Genomic DNA, 23504 nt, shown 5'->3' on the forward strand with positions numbered 1-23504 from the left:
TATCCAGTGTAGACAATGCTCTGTGAGCTCTACAGCCTGGATCCCAGACTGATACATTGTACATAGCTAGTCCTGCTCTCAGCTGAGAAGTGATACAATAGTATCCAGTGTAGACAATGCTCTGTGAGCTCTGCAGCCTGGATCCCAGACTGATACATTGTACATAGCTAGTCCTGCTCTCAGCTGTATCCAGTGTAGACAATGCTCTGTGAGCTCCAGACTGATACATTGTACATAGCTAGTCCTGCTCTCAGCTAAGAAGTGATATAGTTATATCTAGTCTAGACAATGCTCTGTGAGCTCAACACCTCTGCAGCAGCTCCACAATCAGTTAGGTGATTTGCTACCATATCCCGATATATTGTGACCTCATTACAGAGGTAAGAGATACATGGATTTCCCTGATTCGGGGTTATTTTATGCTGTATGCAGGTGACTTCTTACTGTTTCCATCTATGACCACAGTCTGGGATATCTCGCTGTACGGCCCTTGTCCTGCTTTGTTCACACAAGCCACACGGAACCTGACTGAGCCGGGCGGCAGCTCGGTGACGTTGTAATAGCAGTCCTTGATGCCGCTGCTGACCACCTTCCACTCCTCTTGTCCTGTTGGATCATAGAATAATATAAATGATTCCTGTCCTGTGAGCTATAGTAACGTTTCACCATCTACAGCAGTGCTTCTCAAACTGTGAGGCCGGCCTTAGCAGTGGGGCGCCCCCTAGTTGATAGGGTGATAGGTAGCCCTAGCATTATTGTCAATTTTTTTAATGGATTTTCATCTCAGATGGTGAGGCCCGGCATCCTCTTTGTCAGTCTGGTGAGGCCAGGCACCCTCTTTGTCAGTCTGGTGAGGCCCGGCACCCTCTTTGTCAGTCTGGTGAGGCCCAGGCACCCTCTTTGTCAGTCTGGTGAGGCCCAGGCACCCTCTTTGTCAGTCTGGTGAGGCCCGGCACCCTCTTTGTCAGTCTGGTGAGGCCCAGCATCCTCTTTGTCAGTCTGGTGAGGCCCAGGCACCCTCTTTGTCAGTCTGGTGAGGCCCGGCATCCTCTTTGTCAGTCTGGTGAGGCCCAGGCACCCTCTTTGTCAGTCTGGTGAGGCCCAGGCACCCTCTTTGTCAGTCTGGTGAGGCCCAGGCACCCTCTTTGTCAGTCTGGTGAGGCCCAGGCACCCTCTTTGTCAGTCTGGTGAGGCCCAGGCACCCTATTAGTCAGTCTGGTGAGGCCCGGCATCCTCTTTGTCAGTCTGGTGAGGCCCGGCATCCTCTTTATCAGTCTGGTGAGGCCCAGGCACCCTCTTTGTCAGTCTAGTGAGGCCCGGCATCCTCTTTGTCAGTCTGGTGAGGCCCGGCATCCTTTTTGTCAGTCTGGTGAGGCCCAGGCACCCTCTTTGTCAGTCTGGTGAGGCCCAGGCACCCTATTAGTCAGTCTGGTGAGGCCCAGGCACCCTCTTTGTCAGTCTGGTGAGGCCCAGGCACCCTATTAGTCAGTCTGGTGAGGCCCGGCATCCTCTTTGTCAGTCTGGTGAGGCCCGGCATCCTATTTGTCAGTCTGGTGAGGCCCGGCATCCTATTAGTCAGTCTGGTGAGGCCCGGCATCCTCTTTGTCAGTCTGGTGAGGCCCAGGCACCCTCTTTGTCAGTCTGGTGAGGCCCAGGCACCCTCTTTGTCAGTCTGGTGAGGCCCAGGCACCCTCTTTGTCAGTCTGGTGAGGCCCGGCACCCTCTTTGTCAGTCTGGTGAGGCCCAGCACCCTCTTTGTCAGTCTGGTGAGGCCCAGGCACCCTCTTTGTCAGTCTGGTGAGGCCCGGCACCCTCTTTGTCAGTCTGGTGAGGCCCAGCATCCTCTTTGTCAGTCTGGTGAGGCCCAGGCACCCTCTTTGTCAGTCTGGTGAGGCCCGGCATCCTCTTTGTCAGTCTGGTGAGGCCCAGGCACCCTCTTTGTCAGTCTGGTGAGGCCCAGGCACCCTCTTTGTCAGTCTGGTGAGGCCCAGGCACCCTCTTTGTCAGTCTGGTGAGGCCCGGCATCCTCTTTGTCAGTCTGGTGAGGCCCAGGCACCCTATTAGTCAGTCTGGTGAGGCCCAGGCACCCTCTTTGTCAGTCTGGTGAGGCCCAGGCACCCTCTTTGTCAGTCTGGTGAGGCCCAGGCATTGCCTTGGTCTATGAGACTCCAGTAGAAAAAGTTTGAGAAGCACTGATCTACAGGAAAGGTTCCTGAGCAATGAATAGTGACATAGAAGGTCTCAGAGGTAAATCCTAGAGTGTATGCCATATACATCAGCTGTTCGGATAAAGGTAGTCTAGTGCCCCCTGCTGGGGAAAGGCTGCATGTAGTGACTGCGATGGCTGCTGTTCTTATACAGTTATGACTTGTTGTATCCTCCCCTTAGATTTGTGACACCACTCACCATTCGTCTGACTCTCCAGGATGTAGGTGCAGGGACAGCTATGCTCCAAGGATTTCCACAGAACCAGCACTGTGTCCTTATACTTCTGCGGGATCTCCGGGATGCCAGGAGCCTGGGGAATTCCTGCAGAAGTAATAGCACAGGGACACATAACTTTCTGTTTTGCCTGATACTGGAGAACAGCTTAGTAAGACCACAGCAAGCTTTCCTGGCATTAAAGCCCCTTCTCTCACAGACTGCTTCTTTTACCCCCTCTCTCACATCTCTCACAGACTGCCTCTCATACCTCCTCTCTCACAGACTGCCTCTTATATCCCTTTTCTCACAGACTGCCTCTTATACCCCCTCTCTCACAGACTGCCTCTTATACTCTTCTCCCACAGACTGCCTATTATACCTCCTCTCTCACAGACTGGCTCCTATGCAACATCTCTCACAGACTGCCTCTCATATCCCCTCTCTCACAGACTGCCTTATACCCCCTCTCTCACAGTGTGCCTCTTATTCCCCTCTCTCACAGACTGCCTCCTACGCACCCTCTCACCTTACAGACTGCCACCTATGCCCCCTCTTACAGACTGCCTGCTATGCACCCTCTCATCATACAGACTGCCACCTATCTCACTGTTTTTGGTGGTGCTGCCTCTCACAGACAGCTCCATATATCTCCTCTCTCAAAGACAGCTCCATATACCCCCTCTCTCACAGACAGCTCCTTATACGCCTTCTCTCACTGACAGCCCTTTAAACCCCCTCTCACACAGACAGCTCCTTATACCCCCTCTCACACAGACAACTCCTTATCCCCCTCTCACACAGACAGCTCCTTATGCCCCCTCTCACACAGACAGCTCCTTATACTCCTCTCACTGACAGCCCTTTAAACCCCCTCTCACACAGACAACTCCTTATCCCCCTCTCACACAGACAACTCCTTATCCCCCTCTCACACAGACAGCTCCTTATGCCCCCTCTCACACAGACAGCTCCTTATACTCCTCTCACTGACAGCCCTTTAAACCCCCTTTCACACAGACAACTCCTTAAACCACCCTCACACAGACAGCTCCTTATGCCCCCTCTCACACAGACAACTCCTTATGCCCCCTCTCACACAAACAGCTCCTTATACTCCTTCTCTCACTGACAGCCCTTTAAACCCCCTCTCACACAGACAGCTCCTTATGCCCCCTCTCACACAGACAACTCCTTATGCCCCCTCTCACACAGACAACTCCTTATGCCCCCTCTCACACAGACAACTCCTTATGCCCCCTCTCAGACAGACAACTCCTTATGCCCCCTCTCACACAGACAGCTCCTTATACCCTCTCTCACAGACAGCTCCTCATTTCCTCACCTTTAACAGACAGCTCCTTATACCCCCCTTTCGCACACACAGCTCCTTACACCCTCTCTCTCACAGAGAGCTCCTCATTCCCTCATCTCTAACAGACTGCTGCTTATACCCCCCTTTTACAAACTACAATTAGGTCCCCTACTGTGATCACACGGTCATAGTGATCCCCTACAGCCATCACTAGATGGGAGCTGTCTATATACAAATTTATACACAACCCATAAAGCTTGACACAAGCTGATAGACCCCCATGTTGTGAGCTCCCCCTTGTGGTGGCTTCTTACAGCCAGAATTATAAAATGTAAGAAAAACGGAGGTGTCTTCTACTGTGCTATATTGCCTTCTTAAGTTTAAAGCTCCAAAAATTGTGGAATAATGTTAAAGAGACGTATACATACTTGCCACAGCTAAGGAACAGGAGCTGGTAGCATTGCCCAGGGCATTGGCTGCCACACACTCATAGAGGCCAGCTTCTCTCTGGCCAGCCCTGGTGACGGTAAGAACCTGGCGTCCATCCGGATTGGATCTTATAATGACCTGCCCTCTGGATTCTATGACCATCTTATCTAAGGAGAGAACAACAATCAGAATACAGATAGACCTGACCTACTGTATAGTACAGATGTGATTTTTATGGTGCTGACAGTCTACCAGGTCTGCAGACTGGATACATGATTCCTAAATTACAGATGTAGCAGAACATTGCACGGCTTCCTGTGTACATCATGTGCGGATGATGTAGTGAGTGGAGCCGCGGTCCAGTGTAATAATACACCTGCCACATTGTGCTGAGTGATAAACTCAGCTCTGCTGCACCTGAGCTGTCTGTTCTATTACAGGCGGCCATGCTTCATTCCACATGGCTGCACAGTGTATTGAGGCTGTATATAAATAATACAGAGATGTTCTCAGCTCTAGAATGAGATACGTCCTGTAAAGCAGCTGTCAAGCGTATCACTACCACAACGTACAGGTTTTAACCATTCCAGGACACTGTCAGCTTTAAACGGGTTATAACTAGAGATGAGCGAACCTGGAGCATGCTCGAGTCGATCCGAACCCGACCGTTCGGCATTTGATTAGCGGTGGCTGCTGAACTTGGATAAAGCCCTAAGGCTATGTGGAAATCATGGATATAGTCATGGGCTGTATCCATGTTTTCCAGACAACCTTAGAGCTTTATCCAAGTTCAGCAGCCCCCGCTTATCAAATACCAACAATCGGGTTCGGATGGACTCTAACCCGAACCCGGTTCGCTCATCTCTAGTTATAACGTACTATCAGTGAGGAAACGAATGTGGTCCCTACACCCAATGACCAGCTTACATAGAAGTGAATGGGAGAAGGCTGCAATACCTTACATTGCTGCTATAAGTATGAACCATCTTAGAGCAGAGCCGGTGTATTCATTTAATGGGGTACTCCGGCGAAAATCTTTTTCTTTCAAATCATTTGGTTTCAGAAAATTATATAGCTCTGTTAGGGTATGTTCACACCTCGTTTTCGTCATTATGTGACTGTGTTCTGCTCATTTGCGGGACGTACACGGCTTTTGTGCAGGACTCAAATGTGTGGTCGACCACGCTCTTGAGTCCTGCAAACGAGCAGAACACAGTCACATAATGACTCCGTCCTGCTCATTTAAGTCAATGTGGCCGTCGGCCGCAAGTCGGGCTGCATGTCCGCATCCTTTTTTCACTGATTCCTGAAGTGCAGCCAGACGTGGGATTGAAAACGAGGTGTGAACATACCCTTATTTAATTCTATTTAAAAATCTTCAGTCTTCCAGTACTTATCAGCTGCTGTATGTCCAGCAGGAAGTGGTGTATTCTCTCCAGTCTGACAAAGTGCTCTCTGCTGCCACCTCTGTCCATGTCAGTAATGTCCATAGCAGGAATGGTTTTCTATAGGGATTTGCTACTACTGCTTGCATGAACTGGAATTAGGTGTTAGTCCCCCCACTGACCTGATATAAATTACTTAGGATAGCCCTCTTAAAGTGAGTGGCCACCACTGTATACTATCTGAATAGATCCAACATTTTACGTTGACAGCTCCAGATTCTCTGCAGTAATCTGAAGTTACATGATACTTTTTTAGCCGCCTGCCGTCACCTATAGGGGGAGCTCAGGAGCTGACAGCATACTGGTTATATACTGAACACAATATGGTGTGAGCTACTAAGCTCCCCCTAGTGGTGGCACCAGGCAGACTTTTATTGTGTAACTGTCTATGCAGGGGATATGTAGCTGTGTATCAGAAAAATGAAGCCCATTCACCATAAAGCTATATGAACTGCATCACACAGAATAGCGGATGTAATAAAATTCACTTTAGAGGCTTCTATGCCGGGTATATGTACAAGGAGCTGCATCACAGTTACCTTTCTTCCATAGAATTCGAGGTGCAGGGCTACCGGCAGGAAGACAGGACAGGGACACAGAGTCGCCCTCCAGTATCACAGTGTCCTTCAGCTTTATGTGGAACACAGGCGGGAAATCTAAAGGGAAGAAAACATTGCTATAAAACATGGCCGACATGCGGAGCGCAGGAGCAAAAAAAGGTTTTCTTTAACAATACAAAATGTCCTTCAGTCGTCCATAACTGCTTCTTAGGCCCCATTCACACCATATTTTGCTATTACATTGCTGCCATACATTGGCAAAATAGCAAAAAGGCAGTCTAAAGGATGTCTATTAAAGGGGTACTCCGGTAAAAATCTTTTTCTTTCAAATGAACTGGTGAAAGTTTTATAGATTTGTAATTTACTTCTATTTAAAAAATCTCCAGTCTTCCAGTACTTATCAGTTGCTGTATGTCCTCCAGGAAGTGATTTATTCTCTCCAGTCTGACACAGTGCTCTCTGCTGCCACCTCTGTTCATGTCAAGAACTGTCCAGAGCAGCAGCAAATCCCCATAGAAAACCTTTCCTGCTCTGGACAGTTCCTGACATGGACAGAGGTGGCAGCAGAGAGCATTGTGTCAGACTGGAAAGAAAACACAACTTCTTACAGGACATACAGCAGCTGATAAGTACTGGAAAACATTTTAAATAGAAGTAAATTACAAATCTATATAACTTTATGAAACCAGTTGATTTGAAAGAAAAAGATTTTCTCTAGAGTACCCCTTTAAGCTTACTTGCCCCCTTTCCACAGTATAGGGGACATGTATGAGATCACAGGAGGGGGTGTGGGGGTCCTCTGGGGATCTGTAGATCAGCATCCTAGCTCCTTTGTTATGAATGGAACCACAGATCGGTGCATGGCACGCCGCTCCATTAATTCTCTATGGAGTCTCCAGAGAGAGCTGAGTACAGCACGGGTCTGCTGTAACAAAGCTCAGCTCTTTCCTGTGGCTCCATAGAGAATAAATGGAGCTGCGGGTCATGCGCTCTCTCTGCGGCATTGTACTGACACAGTCGCGCTGCTGTGTCAGTACGGTCCCATGAAAATGTAAGCACTTTTGGGGCTCATTCCACTGCGCAGTTTCACTATCCGTGGTTGTTTCGCGGATACGTGTGAATACCTCCTTAGCGTCCGGCGCCTCCTTAGCATCTGGGGCCACCTGCCTCATTTTGATAAATTTGGTGCCATTTCCCTTTCTCCCACCTAGATTTCCCTCTTAATTCCCTCTCAGAGTTTCCCTCTCTTCCTCCCTCCAACCCATTCTTGTGTTTTGACTCCCTGCTCCCTGCCCTGGGGGTCGAATCCACTGAATAGGCAGAAACTATAGTACGATTTGTATAGTGTTATGGTTGGGTTAGAGGCCTCAGGGCGATGAAACGTGACACTGAGGAGTCAATGGCGGCATGTATCATCACTGTCAAGAAATTCATTAGCCTGCATGGCGGCAAAAAAATAAGTCCTAATGTGCATGTGGTGTAATACATTGGTGCCGACTAACAAATACAGCTGCATTTACACCTATTTTATGGCCATATTTTATTTTCCTGTCAACAGAGACTCGCAGTACAGCGATGTTTCTAGTGCAGGGAAGGGGAAGCTTAGCTGTCCGGGCATGATGGGAGTTGTAGTTTTGCACCAGCTAGAGGGCCTCAGGTCTCCCATCCCTGTTCTAGTACACAGCAAACCATATAAATAAAAAAGCATGTGCGAAAAAACAATGACAGTATAGTTTTTTTCTTTTTGTACCCCATCCCTCTAATAATGAATGAAGCCCCCGTGTATGTATGTAAATGGACACATAAGGTGGTTATGGCTGTGAGGGTGCAGTGTGGCAAATGGCGGAATATTTACACCTGTGCTAAATCATGGCCGCCTAAGGCCCTATTCCATGGAACAATTACACTAGTCAACAAATTTTCAAAAGTTGTTTGTTTCAGAAATAAAATTATCCATTTCTTAATGATTTTTATGCGCTGAATTCAAATATCACAAGGAAACATGTGAATTGTCTCTAGTTTCTATGATATGGAAGATTTCTCATGTTACGGTTTTGTGAATTGTATAGAATACAGTATAATAGCCGACATATTTATTACTTCTGCAATCATAAGGAAGCAAGGTTACTGTTCATAAACCTTTGAAATATATTCATAGGAAACTTAGTTCTATCTGAAATCAACTGCAATTTACAGGCAGATCCAAGAATTATTACAAATTAATTGTTTATTGAACTCTGGAATGTTGGTCCGTATTCAATGGCTTCTCTGTGTATTTAAACGTCTTTTGTATTCATACATGGGATTGTCTCTGATAACTGTCCAACAGTAATCTGCAAACATTGATGGGTTCCATGAAGGCTAGGTTCACACTGCGTTTTTGCAATCCGTTTTTTAATCCGTTTTTTGCAAAAAAACGATTAAAAACGGATGCATTTGTGTGAATTCTTTTTGATCCGTTTTTACATTGACTTCAATTATAAAAAAAAAAATGATCAAAACAGATCCGTTTTTTTTGACGGACACAAAAACGTAGCTGACACTACTTTTGTGTCCATTAAAAAAAACAGATCCATTTTGATCCATGTTTTTTTTTTATAATGTAAGTCAATGGAAAAACGGATCAAAGCGGATGCACACAAATACATCCGTTTTTTTCATCCTTTTTTTTTGCAAAAAAACGGATGAAAAAACGGATGAAAAAACGAAGTGTGAACCTAGCCTTACCCTGATACCTTTTTTTCAACATTGGTTATTCTAATGATGCGTTTACACAGAGAGATTTATCTGACAGATTTTGGAAGCCAAAGCCAGGAATGGATTTGAAAAGAGGTGAAATATCAGTATTTTTATTATGACCTGTTCTCTGTTTATAGTTTGTTCCGGGCTTTGGCTTAAAAAAATCTTTCAGATAAATCTGTCTGTGTAACTGCACTATAAGATGATGCAATATACCAGTTGATAATGCAAACTTTTCCCAGTATTGTGTAACAGGCTGTGAGAAATATAGAAAGTACGTCTATATCTTGAAAATTAGAGCCAATTTCAAAATTTGAACATCATTTTTGATCTCAGCGCCCCAAAATTAGTTAAGATCAACTGTTTTCATGTCGGAAACTTTTTGGCTGTTGACCAGTGATTATCGGCCGTATTCTGACGATATCAGTCGTTACGGCCGATAATCATACTGTGGAATAGAAGCCAATGATAAGCCGACATCGATCCTCTACTGTATGTGCATCAATGGCCAAGTTTCCGTAAACTTCAATAGTGAGCATTATTACATTGAATATAGGCATTATAATATTATTTCACAGTGCGTGGACATAGCATAATATATTGCCTACGGTTTTAATATAATAAATTTTTCGCCTTCTCAGGGTTTCCCTCTCCTCCTCCCTCCATCCAGTCCCTGTGTTGTGGCTCCCGGCTCCTCGCCCTGGGGTCACATTGTGCGGCATTGTACCTGGTAACAGTTGTGTTGTGCTGGATTGTGTTATACAGAGGGCAGGGCTCTGGGGGGGGGGGGGGGGGGGGTACCTCCCTCCTGTTACTAAGGACTCACCTGACACTGACTCCTATATATATAGAGAAAAGAGCGGAGAGAGGACACAACTACTCCACATCTGAAGACCTAACCCATCGGAGTCGGGAGACCTGTATCCTACACCATGGTGAGCGCCCAATCTCATCTATACTATATCATCTATACTATATCAGCTATACAATCACATCTATACAATCTCATCTACACTATTACATCTATACAATCTCATCTACACTATTACATCTATACAATCTCATCTATACAATGCCAGCTATACTATATCATCTACCTGATCTCATTTATACAATACCAGCTCTACTATCACATCTATACTATTACATCTATATAATCTCATCTATACAATGTCATCTACATGATATCAGGTATATTATGTATATATATTTAGTATGAGTTATATTGTTATATTGTATACATGGCCAATCTGCTCTTTTAGATGTAGTTGCTATTATATAACAGTATAATGTTGTGGCCTTTCTTTTTCTATATAGTGCTGTATTCTACACATCTGCTCAGTATGTCAGTGTGTTGTTATATAATGTCACTATCCAAGTTTATACTATCCCACAGTATATATTGTATGTGTGTCCATACTGTCCCCCCCTATGCAGTGTGAGACTATGAGAGTCTATACCAGGGATGAGAAAGGTTCCCTATCTCTGGTTTATACTGTCCTATACATAATGCATAGACTGTACCATTCTATATGCTTCCATCCTGTGTATACGTCTGTACTCACACTTCTAGTCTATAGTAAGGAAACCTTCCAATAGATTTGAGACCTAATCCTCTCCCCCTCTCCCCCACACAGAGGGAATGCATCTCAGTCCACGTTGGCCAGGCCGGAGTCCAGATTGGCAATGCCTGCTGGGAGTTGTACTGCCTGGAACATGGCATCCAGCCAGACGGGCAGATGCCCAGTGATAAGACCATCGGAGGAGGAGACGATTCCTTCAACACCTTCTTCAGTGAGACGGGGGCTGGTAAACATGTCCCCCGCGCTGTGTTTGTGGACCTGGAGCCGACTGTGATTGGTGAGTACATCCCCCCTGACTGTCTATGATGATGGATAGAAGAGACGTCGGTGAAGCTCTGGGGGGGATGAGGGGGACGGACGGTTCTGGATCTCACATAGAAACCTCCATTATTTCTCTCCTACAGATGAAGTGAGGACTGGAACCTACAGACAACTGTTCCACCCGGAGCAGCTCATCACCGGCAAGGAAGATGCCGCCAATAACTACGCCCGTGGCCATTACACCATCGGCAAGGAAATCATTGACCTGGTGCTGGACAGGATCCGCAAGCTGGTGAGACCATTGCTCAAGTATTCTGAAAGGGTGAAACCTGCGCAACACTGTGACCGTCCTTCATGGGACAATATAGAAGAACACAGTCTTGGGGGAACAACCAACCGAGGAGTAATTTTTGTAATTTGCATCTCCAACCGGCCTCAGCGTTACAGCTGCTATATATTATTGGTAACACCATTGTAGATATGTTACACACTGGCTCCATATTCCAATCTGATGTTCTTCCTTCGTTACATAACATGACGTATAACTTCCTCTTGTGTCTCTTCCATTAGGCCGATCAGTGCACCGGTCTCCAGGGCTTCCTCATCTTCCACAGTTTCGGTGGCGGCACGGGATCCGGCTTCACCTCCCTCTTGATGGAACGTCTTTCCGTTGACTATGGCAAGAAGTCCAAGCTTGAGTTCTCCATCTACCCGGCCCCCCAGATCTCCACCGCTGTGGTTGAGCCATACAACTCCATCCTCACCACCCACACCACACTGGAGCACTCAGACTGCGCCTTCATGGTGGACAATGAGGCCATCTACGACATCTGCCGCAGGAACCTGGACATTGAGCGCCCAACCTACACCAACCTGAACCGTCTAATCGGTCAGATTGTGTCCTCCATCACGGCCTCTCTCAGGTTTGATGGAGCTCTGAATGTGGACTTGACAGAGTTCCAGACCAACCTGGTGCCCTACCCCCGTATCCACTTCCCCCTGGCCACCTATGCCCCCGTCATCTCTGCAGAGAAAGCTTACCATGAGCAGCTCTCTGTGTCTGAGATCACCAACGCTTGCTTTGAGCCGGCCAACCAGATGGTGAAATGTGACCCCAGACATGGAAAATACATGGCCTGTTGCCTGCTGTACCGCGGTGATGTTGTCCCCAAGGACGTAAATGCCGCTATTGCCACGATCAAGACCAAGCGCACCATCCAGTTTGTGGACTGGTGCCCAACAGGCTTCAAGGTTGGCATCAATTACCAACCACCGACTGTGGTTCCTGGTGGAGACCTGGCCAAGGTGCAGCGTGCTGTGTGCATGTTGAGTAACACCACCGCCATTGCCGAGGCCTGGGCTCGCCTGGACCACAAGTTTGACCTGATGTATGCCAAGCGTGCCTTTGTGCACTGGTATGTGGGTGAGGGGATGGAGGAAGGAGAGTTCTCTGAGGCCCGGGAGGACATGGCCGCTCTGGAGAAGGATTATGAAGAGGTCGGCACCGACAGCGTGGAGGGAGAGGGAGAAGGAGAGGAGGGAGAGGAGTATTAACGTTTGATATAATCTGAGATACTGATTTGTGTGCATCAGCTCTAATAAATCATTTATTTTACTAGCCCTTATGGTGTTTTGTAAGTTCTTTCACTGTACCCGGCTCTGATGTTAGGCTGTGTGTGATGTAAAGGATAATGGCATTACAATATATGGAGGGTATTGATATAAGTGTCTGTCTCTCCTACCTGATTCATTGCGTATGTACTGTCTTCCTACTATGCTCCCGTCTTCAGTCATCAAGCTGGCTGGAATACTTGGCTGGGATGTCATCTTGTCCTTCTTACTACGTGAGAGTCCCCACCGGTCCCATCTAGATCTTCTTTCATCTGTAAAATAGAATTTAAGACACTTTAATTAAAGGGGTTCTCCACTATAGAGGAACTCTACTTGTTAGATAGGCGCCTTGTAAGTAGATCCAAAGTGTCTTCCTGCCGTGACCCCCAGTGATCAGCTGTAATCTGTGGGGAGATTTGCCAATAAGTGTTCAGTTGTACTGCACTACCCCCACAGGGAAAAGTAAGTATTATAGTGTCCATTCATATTCATTGGTTGTCTGTGTAATGCAGGACAGGATGGGTCCTCCAAAGGGAGAGACACTCTTTGTGGCCAGGTATCAAGGTCTCTATTGCACTTTCATTCTGACACATTTTAAAGGGAATTAATGTGCTTGATTTATTAAGTATTTTTTTTTTTTTTAATTGTTTTTCATCATGTTTGCAACTTTTTACTTGATATTAAGTGGGTGTTGTTATGGGCAGAGTATGATGGCTTCGGTCCCTAGCAGTATTGGCATGTTTTTTGGTTGGGTTTTTATACTGGTGCATACAGCCCCACCACCATCTTACAGACACTCACCTCTTTCCACCATTTCTGATTTGATGCTTAGTCCCGAGTTGACGGACTCTTTAGAGCGCGATGTACCAGACTGAGAAGCAAGCTGGTTCTGGGGTATTTCTAACTTCCGTAAGTTCTCTCCCTCTGAGTTGGATCTCCTAAGCAGGGACAATAGAGGGGTTCTTCGCTCCGGTCTGTCCTCTTTTTTGTCAGCAGAATCTGTTTCTCCCCTTTCGTCTGACTGGCTTCTGAGTTTTGAGGACAGGCGGTCCATGGTGCTTCCAATCTTCTTTCTCATTGCCAACACCGGAGAGTCGCTTGACTTCTTCTGCTCTCTGGATACTCCCTCTGAGATTGTTTCAATAGATCCCTTTAAACTTTCACCGTCTTTTCTTTCTTTGGATCCTCCTCTTCCTAATGACCATGAAAGACGCCTTCCCACTGAACCGGATCCCTCAGCGTCTTCCTTGCGCTCAGTTGTGGATGTTCTCCTAAAGCGTTGGGATAGTCTTCTCATGAAGCTTGGATCTTTTTCTGCACTAGACAGGTCCTGCATAGATCTTGACCTATCATCCAGTCCTAAAGCCGCAGGGACTAGGAACTCAAGTGGGACACCTACAGGACTAGGCCGGTACATTTCCTCCTCTCGAGATGCGTGTGCGGCAGCTAAATTCTTCTCCTCTGACCAAGTCCTGGTTAACATTTTCAGACCACGTGTCAGAGAAGACTCACGATTTCTCTTAAACTTTGCTTCAAACACTTCTTCAGAATCTATGTTGCTGATATAGTGGACGTCCTCTGTGCTTGAAGCACTTGGTGGTTCTTTAACCTTCGAAAATGCTGGTTGTTGTGCATTATCTTCTTTTTTAGTTCCTTTTTGATCCACATTGGTGGCTATAGATGGGCTAGGTTTGTCCTCTAAGGGTCTGCTATGCTGGATGGATGGGGCAGGTGACTTTTCAATCTGTGTGTTTTGTTCTTCGAGCCCTTCTTGTGAAGTTCCCACCTGGAGAGTCTGCATCATTTCTGCATAAGGGGAGTGTTTAGGGGTCACTGTATTTGCTGTTTGGGGTTTGGGAACAGATTCGCTAGCTGCTGGAAGCTGAGGATCTGGTGTTTTTATTGCCGGTTTTGAAGACTCTTTCTTTAGTACTGACAAAGACGAAGGCAACGAGTCAGATTTTTTGAGATAGGTTGGTAAAGGAGATGGAGCACCTGAAGGCCTTGGCAAAGTTGACGTAGATACTGCTGGGCTTGGTGGAGAAGACTGGGCAACACTTGGCGAGAGAGCAGGAGTGCCTTGGGGTCTGGGCAAAGTTGATGATTTACTTGGTGAAGAAGATGGGCCAAAACCTGAACTTGGCAAAGGAGACGGGACACTTGCGGGTCTTGGCAAAGGTGATGGAGCAGATGACAGGCTTGATGTAGAAGATGACCCAGTGCCTGAACTTGGTAAAGGAGATGGGACAATAGTTGGACTTGGTGATGGTGATAAGACAACAGATGATCTTGACGTAGTAGATTTTACAGGGGATTGGTTTGGCAATGGTGACTGGATAGTAGCTGAAGTCTCATTCTGCCGGGTGGGAGCAGCAGAAGAAGCCACTGACGTGGGAGCTTTGCTTGGCCTGGTGTCTGAAGATACTGAATCTTGTGATGCAGCAGGAGTTGGCAAAGAATCCTCCACTGGTTTTAATATGGATTCCTCAGCTGGCAAAGGTTGTGGTGATGACCGTGCAGGACCATCGCTTTTGTTACTTTCTGTAAGAAGTGGTGGCATTGCTGGTGGCCGTCCTGACTGGATACTTGGTGTTTCTTTTTTGGGTATTGTCTCCTCTACAATAGCAGTTGCTTTTGGAAGGATAATTTCCAAGTTCTCAGCCTTAGGCCTCAATGTCCGTGACTTGTCCTTCTCATCCACTTTGTCGTTCGGAGTTTCCGCACCTTCTCTTGTTAAATCAGGAGTCAGAGACTTCTCACGAGGCGTCTGTGGACGGGAATCAAATCGCGACTGGTCCGTCAGAGCAGACAGAGACGGCGACTCCTTCAGCCGCTGTGCCTCCACTTGAGCAAGAGGAATTTCCAGGGGTGCACCAGATCTGCGATGTAGAACAAGAGGTTCTGTGTCACTATGTGAAAAAGAGCTGGTTTTTCGTAAGACCCTTTCTTCTGATGATTCTCGGCCAGGAGCAGCCTCACTGGAAGCAGCACGTGTCAATTTTATCGCAGGGATGGGTGAAGGTGGCGTGTTCTCAGCACGTGGAGAGCGCGGGGACATGTGCTCAGCTCGTTCCATCAGCGGCCCCCTAAGACCACTCAGCTTGTTGTCTGCAGAACTGCCCCTCAACAGCCTCTGCCGCATTAGCTCCAGACGCTGGGCATACTCCTCATCTGCTGATCCTAGCTTTCTTCGCCTCATCGGGCTGCGGTTTCGTGTTGGTAGCTCCATGGAAGCCGCTTTGGTCATACCTTTGTCAAATCTATCTCCTCCTTCTCCATCTTCACTAGATACATTGAGCAGGAGAGCACTATCTGCAGAGCTTCCTCTTCTTAGTTCTCCTCTCCGTGCTACCACCAGTTCCTCATCGGGGGTTTCTGAAGATTCAAGACTTGATGCTTTTTTAAGAGGCTTCCTTGGTTGCTCCTTTTTGTGGGATTCTGACATCTCTTCATCTGAGGATGAGCCGGCTTCGGCTTCATTGGATTTTTTTCTCGTAAGTGACCCCTTAGGACGTTTGCTCAATGACTCTGTCGTCTCCCTACGTTGCACTTCTGGCTCTATGATTTTAGCGTCGAGTGCATCCTCGTCTTTTTCCTGATTTTCTGGCATGCTACCATCTTCAAGGTATTGGGAAGACTGCTCATCATCCGTTAGGATTTCATTGAGGGACATTCGAGAACCAGAGAACTGCACTTGAAGCGGCATAGGAACATATGGAAGTTCTTCAAGATCATCTGAGTCTGAAGATGATGATAGGCTGGTGGACTCCTTGGGATGTCTGGGGACTGCGATAGACAAGTGGTTGCTTGTGTCTTGGAGGAGCTCCGGAATAGATCTCATCACCATGTTGGATTTGAAGCTGATCAAGGATCGCTAAGTAAGGAAAGCAAAACAGAAATTACTTTATAGGCCTGATGCAGCACCAAAAACAATTCTTACTATTCCTTCTAACTTACCTGCCACTTGCGTCGAGACTGGAACAGTTTTATATGATCCGTGCTGATGTTTTTTCCTTTTGACAAAGTCTAAAATCATAAATGTAAAAGTAAAAGGAAATCCTATGTGGTGATGAAATATAAGATCATCTATGGGGTCTATGAGATGTTACCCAATAAAATATAGGGGCAAAGGTTTCTTAAAGGGGTTTTCTGATTGAAACTTACTTATCTACTATCCACAGGAGTTTGCGATGACATTGCAAGGGGTCTGAGATTTAGGTTGGCCCCCCCGACTTCTTTGTTATGAATAGAGCCACGAGTCAGCGTGTGACCCACAGCTCAATTCGTTTTCGAAAGCAACAAATTTCCAGCAGCTCCATAGAGCAAATGAATAGAGCTGAAGCTCCACGTCGACCTGCCGCTCCATTCATAACAAAGGAGCCAGGGCACTAATCAAGAGATCCCGAGTGAGACACATAGGTCAGACCCCCTGTAATTTTATACTTGTCACTAGAGATGAGCGAACCGGGTTCGAGTCCATCCGAACCCGAACGATTGGCATTTGATTAGCTGGGGCTGCTACAGCCAATGACTATATCCATGATTTCCACATAGCCTTAGGGCTTTATCCAACTTCAGCAGCCACCGCTAATCAAATGCCGAACGTTCGGGTTCGGATGGACTCCAGCATGCTCCAGGTTAGCTCATCTCTACTTGTCACCTATTCTGTGGATAGGGAAGTCATTTTTAATCAGAAAACCCCTTTAAGCACGCGAGTTGCTATGATGCTCACACTTACAATCCTTATGCTACCTCAATAATGAGAAGCTGATACACCTTCTATAAGAGTCTTTAGCCATGACCCCAATAACTGGCACACATGCTGCAGAGTGACTACACTGGACACACTCTTCTCACACTCAGCTTACCTTGAACCAGGGGTGTTCCAGACATTCTTCAGCATTGGGTCTCCTATATAAGCAAAAAGATGAACATGAACAATGATACCCAGATACCATCCACCATGTCATTGATTTGGACATTTGCACTTTTGCTAATGAGCTACAAATGCTTAATTTTTTTTCATTTTGTCCATAGAATTGCACATTTCCCAGCACTGCTCCTGAAGTGTCATCTCTTTCATCCCAGCTCTGCTGCATCCATACATTTTATTTCGATATTTAGGTCATGTGACCTCTGACGAGCCCCCAACTTGACTTTCAGATTGCAAACTGCATTCTCTCCCTCTCAAATCTGCTATCAATCCCATGATGCATAGGTACAGCATCACATGGGCAGCTAGGACCAGGACCATCCCTACCTGCTGGGAGGACAGCATAAAAATCTCTATATAGTTCTAAATAAGAGACTAAAAGTACAGAATACAGATAGGGGGATTCTGTTCCAATCTGTTCACCGGATTAAAAAATTGCTTGTGTGTAGAGCTGTGAAACCTACACAGTTACCGGTCTCTTCTTCCACCATACAGAGTGAGGAGGAGGCAGCGAGCAGATCTCACCTCCGGGCATTGTGTCTGCCTATAAATAATGGACACTGTGCCTATCCAAGCTCTGGGTATCACCTTACACCTTGGCTGCAGGGATGATACATATCACTATAGACACAAAAGACCTGACACCATTAGTACTCACAGCTTCTCATTGCCAAGGACCTTAATTAAGAATCCTCGTGCCTCGCGAGTGAGATCAGCGAACATCTTCTCCTCGAACGCCACCGTGTAGCCCCGGATATTCATCAGCGTGGTGTAATCATTCTCCCCCACAAATGGAGACACTCCGGTCAGGCTGCGAGGGGGCGAGAGAATATACAATTACCAAGTGTAATATGGGGGACACATAAAATAATACAAAACATTAGCGTAGTAATCTAGTGCCATCTAGTGACAGATTTTCAGTACTGCAGACTGAGGTAAAAGGCAACAAGTGTAACATACATTAAGCTTCCTGATAGATCAAATACATAAAGGAACAACTCACCATAAGTATGCCAGAACTCCAACTGGCCTACAAAACAAGAAAGTGATATTAAATAAGAAAAAAAAGTATTTATAAAGGATGGTATTATAGTCAGTGGCGGTCTTTGGCACCAAGCATCACAAGCGATCGCTTGGGGCCCCCAACATCCATGGGGGCCCCCACTCCCCGCTCTTGTGCTCAAGACCGCTGGACAGGGCCGCTGCCCCGCTCGCTGCTGCCATCTGAACTGTAACTATGAGCACTCGTAATGAGCGCTCATAGTTACATGCAGCAGCACTGACAGGGCGGGAGACATTGGCTCCCTTCCTGTCACTCTTGTGGCCGCAGGAAGGGTTTTCCCTGCGGTCACAAGTGGCAGCTTTGTCCTTGTGGTGCCGGCGCTGCAGTGACATCACTGGAGCATCGGCGCCAGGACAAGGGGAGTGCGGCCTCTTGTGATCGCAGGGAAAACCCTTCCTGCGGCCACAAGAGTGAAGAGAAGAGGAGACGCCCAGACCCAGGTGAGTATAAGTGTTTGTTTTATTGTGTTATATTCTATATGGGAGGGGGAGCACACAGGGGTCTGTTTAACTGGGGGAGCGCACATCGGGGGTCTATATAAATGTGGGGAGCACACAGGGGGGGGCTATATAACAGGGGGAGCACACAGGGGGCTATAGACTACTGGGGCTTCACAGAGGGGTCTATATACTACTTGGGGCAGCACACAGGGGGTCTATATACTACTTGGGGCAGCAGAATGGGGTCTATATACAACTTGGAGAGCACACAGGAGGTCTATATCCAAGTGGGGGAGCACACAGGGGGGCTATATACTACTGGGGGAGCACACAGGGCTCTATATACTACTGGTGGGGCACACAGGGGTCTATATCCAAGTGGGGGAGCACACAGGAGGTCTATATCCAAGTGGGAGAGCACACAGGGGGGCTAAATACCACTGAGGGAGCACACAGGGGGGCTATATACTAATGGGGGAGCACACAAGGGGTATATACAACTGGGGGCAGCACACAGGGGGTCTATATACAACTGGGGCAGCACACAGGAGGTCTATATACTTCTGGGGAAGCACACGGGGGGCTATATATAACTGGGGGAACACACAGGGGTCTATATACTACTGGGGGAAGCAAACAAGGGGTATATACTACTGGGGGCAGGACACAAGGGGTATATACTATTGGGGGGAGCACAGAAGGAGTATATATTACTGGCGGTAGCGCACAAGGGGTATATACTACTGGGGGCAACACACAGCGGTCTATTGTTTTGGAACTCGTGTCAAGGGGGGGGCCCAGACATAACTTCGCTTGGGGCCCCAGAAATGCCAAGACCGCCCCTGTTTATAGTAGTTCTATTCTTGTATATAGGAGCAGTATTGTAGTAGTTCTATTCCTGTATATAGGAGCAGTATTATAGTAGTTCTATTCCTGTATATAGGAGCAGTATTATAGTAGTTATATTCATGTATATAGGAGCAGTATTATAGTAGTTATATTCCTGTATATAGGAGCAGTATTACAGTAGTTATATACTTGTATATAGGGGGCAGTATTGTAGTAGTTCTATTCTTGAATTTAGGAGCAGTATTATAGTAGTAATATTTTTGTTTATAGGAGCAGTATTATAGTAGTTATATTCTTGTATATAGGAGGCAGTATTATAGTAGTTATATTCCTGTATATAGGGGGCAGTATTATAGTAGTTATATTCTTGTATATAGGGGCAGTATTATAGTAGTTATATTCCTGTATATAGGAACAGTATTATAGTAGTTATATTCCTGTATATAGGAGCAGTATTATAGTAGTTATATTCCTGTATATAGGAGCAGTATTATAGTAGTTATATTCCTGTATATAGAGGCAGTATTATAGTAGTTATATTCCTGTATATAGGAGCAGTATTATAGTAGTTATATCCCTGTATATAGGGGCAGTATTATAGTAGTTATACGTATGGTGAGAGTTCCGGCCGGCACTAACTACAAGGTACACCCAATGTGGGAAACCCGGGACTGGAGTATATAGCACACAGACTGTATCCAAACCGTGGAGCGGCGGTGCAGAGACAAAAAAGGCAGGATAAATGAACAAGGATCAAGAAACAGAGTCTCGCACTCACCGGACTGAAGATGCAAGTGGTTTATTTCCGATATATCAGAGTAGGCTAGGCGGGGAGAGGGGAGATGGTGAAGCAGGTGTGTTCAGCAGGAGCAACAAAATGTTTCACGCCTACAGAGGCGCTTCGTCGGGCTAGGAGACGAAGCGCCTCTGTAGGCGTGAAACATTTTGTTGCTCCTGCTGAACACACCTGCTTCACCATCTCCCCTCTCCCCGCCTAGCCTACTCTGATGTATCGGAAATAAACCACTTGCATCTTCAGTCCGGTGAGTGCGAGACTCTGTTTCTTGATCCTTGTTCATTATAGTAGTTATATTATTGTATATAGGGAGCAGTATTATAGTAGTTATATTCTTGTATATAGGAGCGGTATTATAGTAGTTATATTCCTGTATATAGGAGCAGTATTATAGTAGTTATAGTAGGGTGAGAAGGATTCAGACGGCACCAGCTGATAACTCCACTTGAATGGAACCGAGGGCAGTTAAATGCAGTAAGCAGTAAGTGTGGGATAAACTTTGTATGCCGGGGTGCTGGAGACTGAGAAGATGAGTATAAATATGCAATGGAGAAGAAGGAATCCGCACTCACCGGTCAGTAGAAAAGGAAGGTTTAATAATCCAAACACCAGAGGCTGAGGCTGGGAGGGGGAAGGTCTTACGCAGGTGAGCTCCTTACAGCAACAATTGTTTCTCGCCTGCTCGGCGCTTCGTCTGGCCAGACGAAGCGCCGAGCAGGCGAGAAACAATTGTTGCTGTAAGGAGCTCACCTGCGTAAGACCTTCCCCCTCCCAGCCTCAGCCTCTGGTGTTTGGATTATTAAACCTTCCTTTTCTACTGACCGGTGAGTGCGGATTCCTTCTTCTCCATTGCATAATTATAGTAGTTATATTCCTGTATATAGGGAGCAGTATTATAGTAGTTATATTCTTGTATATAGGGGCAGTATTATAGTAGTTATATTCCTGTATATAGGAGCAGTATTATAGTAGTTATATTCCTGTATATAGGAGCAGTATTATAGTAGTTATATTCCTGTATATAGGAGCAGTATTATAGTAGTTATATTCCTGTATATAGGAGCAGTATTATAGTAGTTATATTCTTGTATATAGGAGCAGTATTATAGCAGTTATACCTTATCCAGACTTGTGCTGTTTGGGGGCAGCTTCCTCCGCCGGTGGTGCTGGCTGGGTTTTGGTGTGGCATTTTTGGGTCTGGTCCTGTGGCATGGGGGTTTCAGGGCCGTTCCATGGCCTCCCTTCCCTGACTGTGCACGCCTGCGGGGGTGGTGGTCGCTGACTGGCACAGTGTGGACTTGGTGTAGGGACCCATGTGTATCAGATACCTGCACGCGGTACATGGGGCAGTGTGGCTTGATCAATTCACATACAGAGTTCTGATGTTTTTTATGCAGCCGAGAGGTACTAGTATCAGCCATAGGTGTGAGGTGCAGCACTCTTTTTCTTCCCTGAACCGTATTATAGTAGTTATATTCCTGTATATAGGGGGCAGTATTATAGTATATTTTTGTATATAGGAGCAGTATTATAGTAGTTATATTATTGTATATAGGAGCAGTATTATAGTAGTTATATTCTTGTATATAGGAGCAGTATTATAGTAGATATATTCCTGTATATAGGAGGCAGTATTATAGTAGTTATATTCTTGTATATAGGGGGCAGTATTATAGTAGTCATATTTTTGTATATAGGAGCAGTATTATAGTAGTTATATTCCTGTATATAGGAGCAGTATTATAGTAGTTATATTCCTGTATATAGGAGCAGTATTATAGTAGTTATATGCAGAAGCCAAAAAGACAGAAATGGCTGCACATCGCACCCATGGCTGACACGAAAGCTTGTTCAGCTACATTTAAAACCAACATCAGAAGTTAGTATATAATTTGGCCAAACCATATTGCCTCATGTACCACGTGCAGGTCTTCTGATACACATGAGTCCCTAACCAAACATCATCACTGTGCCGGTCAGCCACCACAATCCCCGCAAAACGTGCGCAAGCAGAGAAGAGGGGCCACGGAATGGCCCTGCAACCCCATTGTCACAGGACCAGACCCAAAAGGGCACCCCAAACCCCGCAGGCGCCACCGGCGGAAAAAGTGGACGCCAAGCAACACAAGTGTGAACAAGCTCTTACCTCTCTCCATTCCTCTGCAGGTAGAATGGGAGAATACTAGGAGATCCTCCCCTTATGTACACAGGTGCTTCCTGCTAATTTGGATCACATGGGTCTTACACAGCACGAGTGCTAGCCACAATGAAAAAAGGGACAGAATACATAAAATATGCACAAGCCAAAAAGACAGAAATGGCTGCACATCGCACCCATGGCTGACACGAAAGCTTGTTCAGCTACATTTAAAACCAACATCAGAAGTTAGTATATAATTTGGCCAAACCATATTGCCTCATGTACCACGTGCAGGTCTTCTGATACACATGAGTCCCTAACCAAACATCATCACTGTGCCGGTCAGCCACCACAATCCCCGCAAAACGTGCGCAAGCAGAGAAGAGGGGCCACGGAATGGCCCTGCAACCCCATTGGGTTGCCCTTTTGGGTCTGGTCCTGTGACAATGGGGTTGCAGGGCCATTCCGTGGCCCCTCTTCTCTGCTTGCGCACGTTTTGCGGGGATTGTGGTCGCTGACCGGCACAGTGATGATGTTTGGTTAGGGACTCATGTGTATCAGAAGACCTGCACGTGGTACATGAGGCAATATGGTTTGGCCAAATTATATACTAACTTCTGATGTTGGTTTTAAATGTAGCTGAATAAGCTTTCGTGTCAGCCATGGGTGCAATGTGCAGCCATTTCTGTCTTTTTGGCTTGTGCATATTATAGTAGTTATATTCTTGTATATAGGAGCAGTATTATAGTAGTTATATTCTTGTATATAGGGGGCAGTATTATAATAGTCATATTTTTGTATATAGGAACAGTATTACATTAGTTATTTATTTATAAAACATGGTGTAACGTGAAACTGGCTCAGTTGCCCCTAGCAACCAATCAGATTCCACCTTTCATTCCTCACAGACTCTTTGGAA

The 23504-nt window shown here is 46.2% G+C and overlaps 2 protein-coding genes across 5 annotated transcripts in view; one reads left to right on the top strand and one right to left on the bottom strand.

The window, feature by feature from the left end:
• The window catches only part of SPEG (striated muscle enriched protein kinase), a 153147-nt gene that overhangs the window by 7513 nt on the left and 122130 nt on the right, over positions 1-23504 (bottom strand). For all 4 annotated transcript variants that reach the window (XM_069982548.1, XM_069982547.1, XM_069982550.1 and 1 more), the window contains 10 exons: positions 18301-18327; positions 17956-18108; positions 17233-17275; positions 16322-16390; positions 13166-16238; positions 12496-12636; positions 6150-6266; positions 4165-4332; positions 2407-2529; positions 445-606 (listed from right to left, as the gene is read on the bottom strand). In XM_069982548.1, coding sequence (XP_069838649.1) covers positions 445-606; positions 2407-2529; positions 4165-4332; positions 6150-6266; positions 12496-12636; positions 13166-16238; positions 16322-16390; positions 17233-17275; positions 17956-18108; positions 18301-18327 — 4076 coding nt within the window. The remainder of the gene's footprint in view (positions 1-444; positions 607-2406; positions 2530-4164; positions 4333-6149; positions 6267-12495; positions 12637-13165; positions 16239-16321; positions 16391-17232; positions 17276-17955; positions 18109-18300; positions 18328-23504) is intronic.
• Positions 9752-12333, top strand: LOC138800685 (tubulin alpha-1A chain-like). Its single transcript, XM_069982553.1, has 4 exons — positions 9752-9844; positions 10547-10769; positions 10897-11045; positions 11324-12333. Exons 1-4 carry the CDS (start codon positions 9842-9844, stop codon positions 12305-12307), a joined length of 1359 nt encoding a protein of 452 aa, XP_069838654.1. The 5' UTR covers positions 9752-9841; the 3' UTR covers positions 12308-12333.

This window comes from Dendropsophus ebraccatus, chromosome 9 (assembly GCF_027789765.1).
Source record: "Dendropsophus ebraccatus isolate aDenEbr1 chromosome 9, aDenEbr1.pat, whole genome shotgun sequence".
Taxonomy (NCBI): Eukaryota; Metazoa; Chordata; class Amphibia; order Anura; family Hylidae; genus Dendropsophus; species Dendropsophus ebraccatus.

What these genes read in the sequence shown, in the direction of transcription:
- LOC138800685 (XM_069982553.1), top strand. An exon ending in CCTGGAGCCGACTGTGATTG is followed by an intron (nt 10,770 to 10,896) that starts GTGAGTACATCC and finishes TCTCTCCTACAG; the next exon opens with ATGAAGTGAGGACTGGAACC. An exon ending in TGGACAGGATCCGCAAGCTG is followed by an intron (nt 11,046 to 11,323) that starts GTGAGACCATTG and finishes CTCTTCCATTAG; the next exon opens with GCCGATCAGTGCACCGGTCT.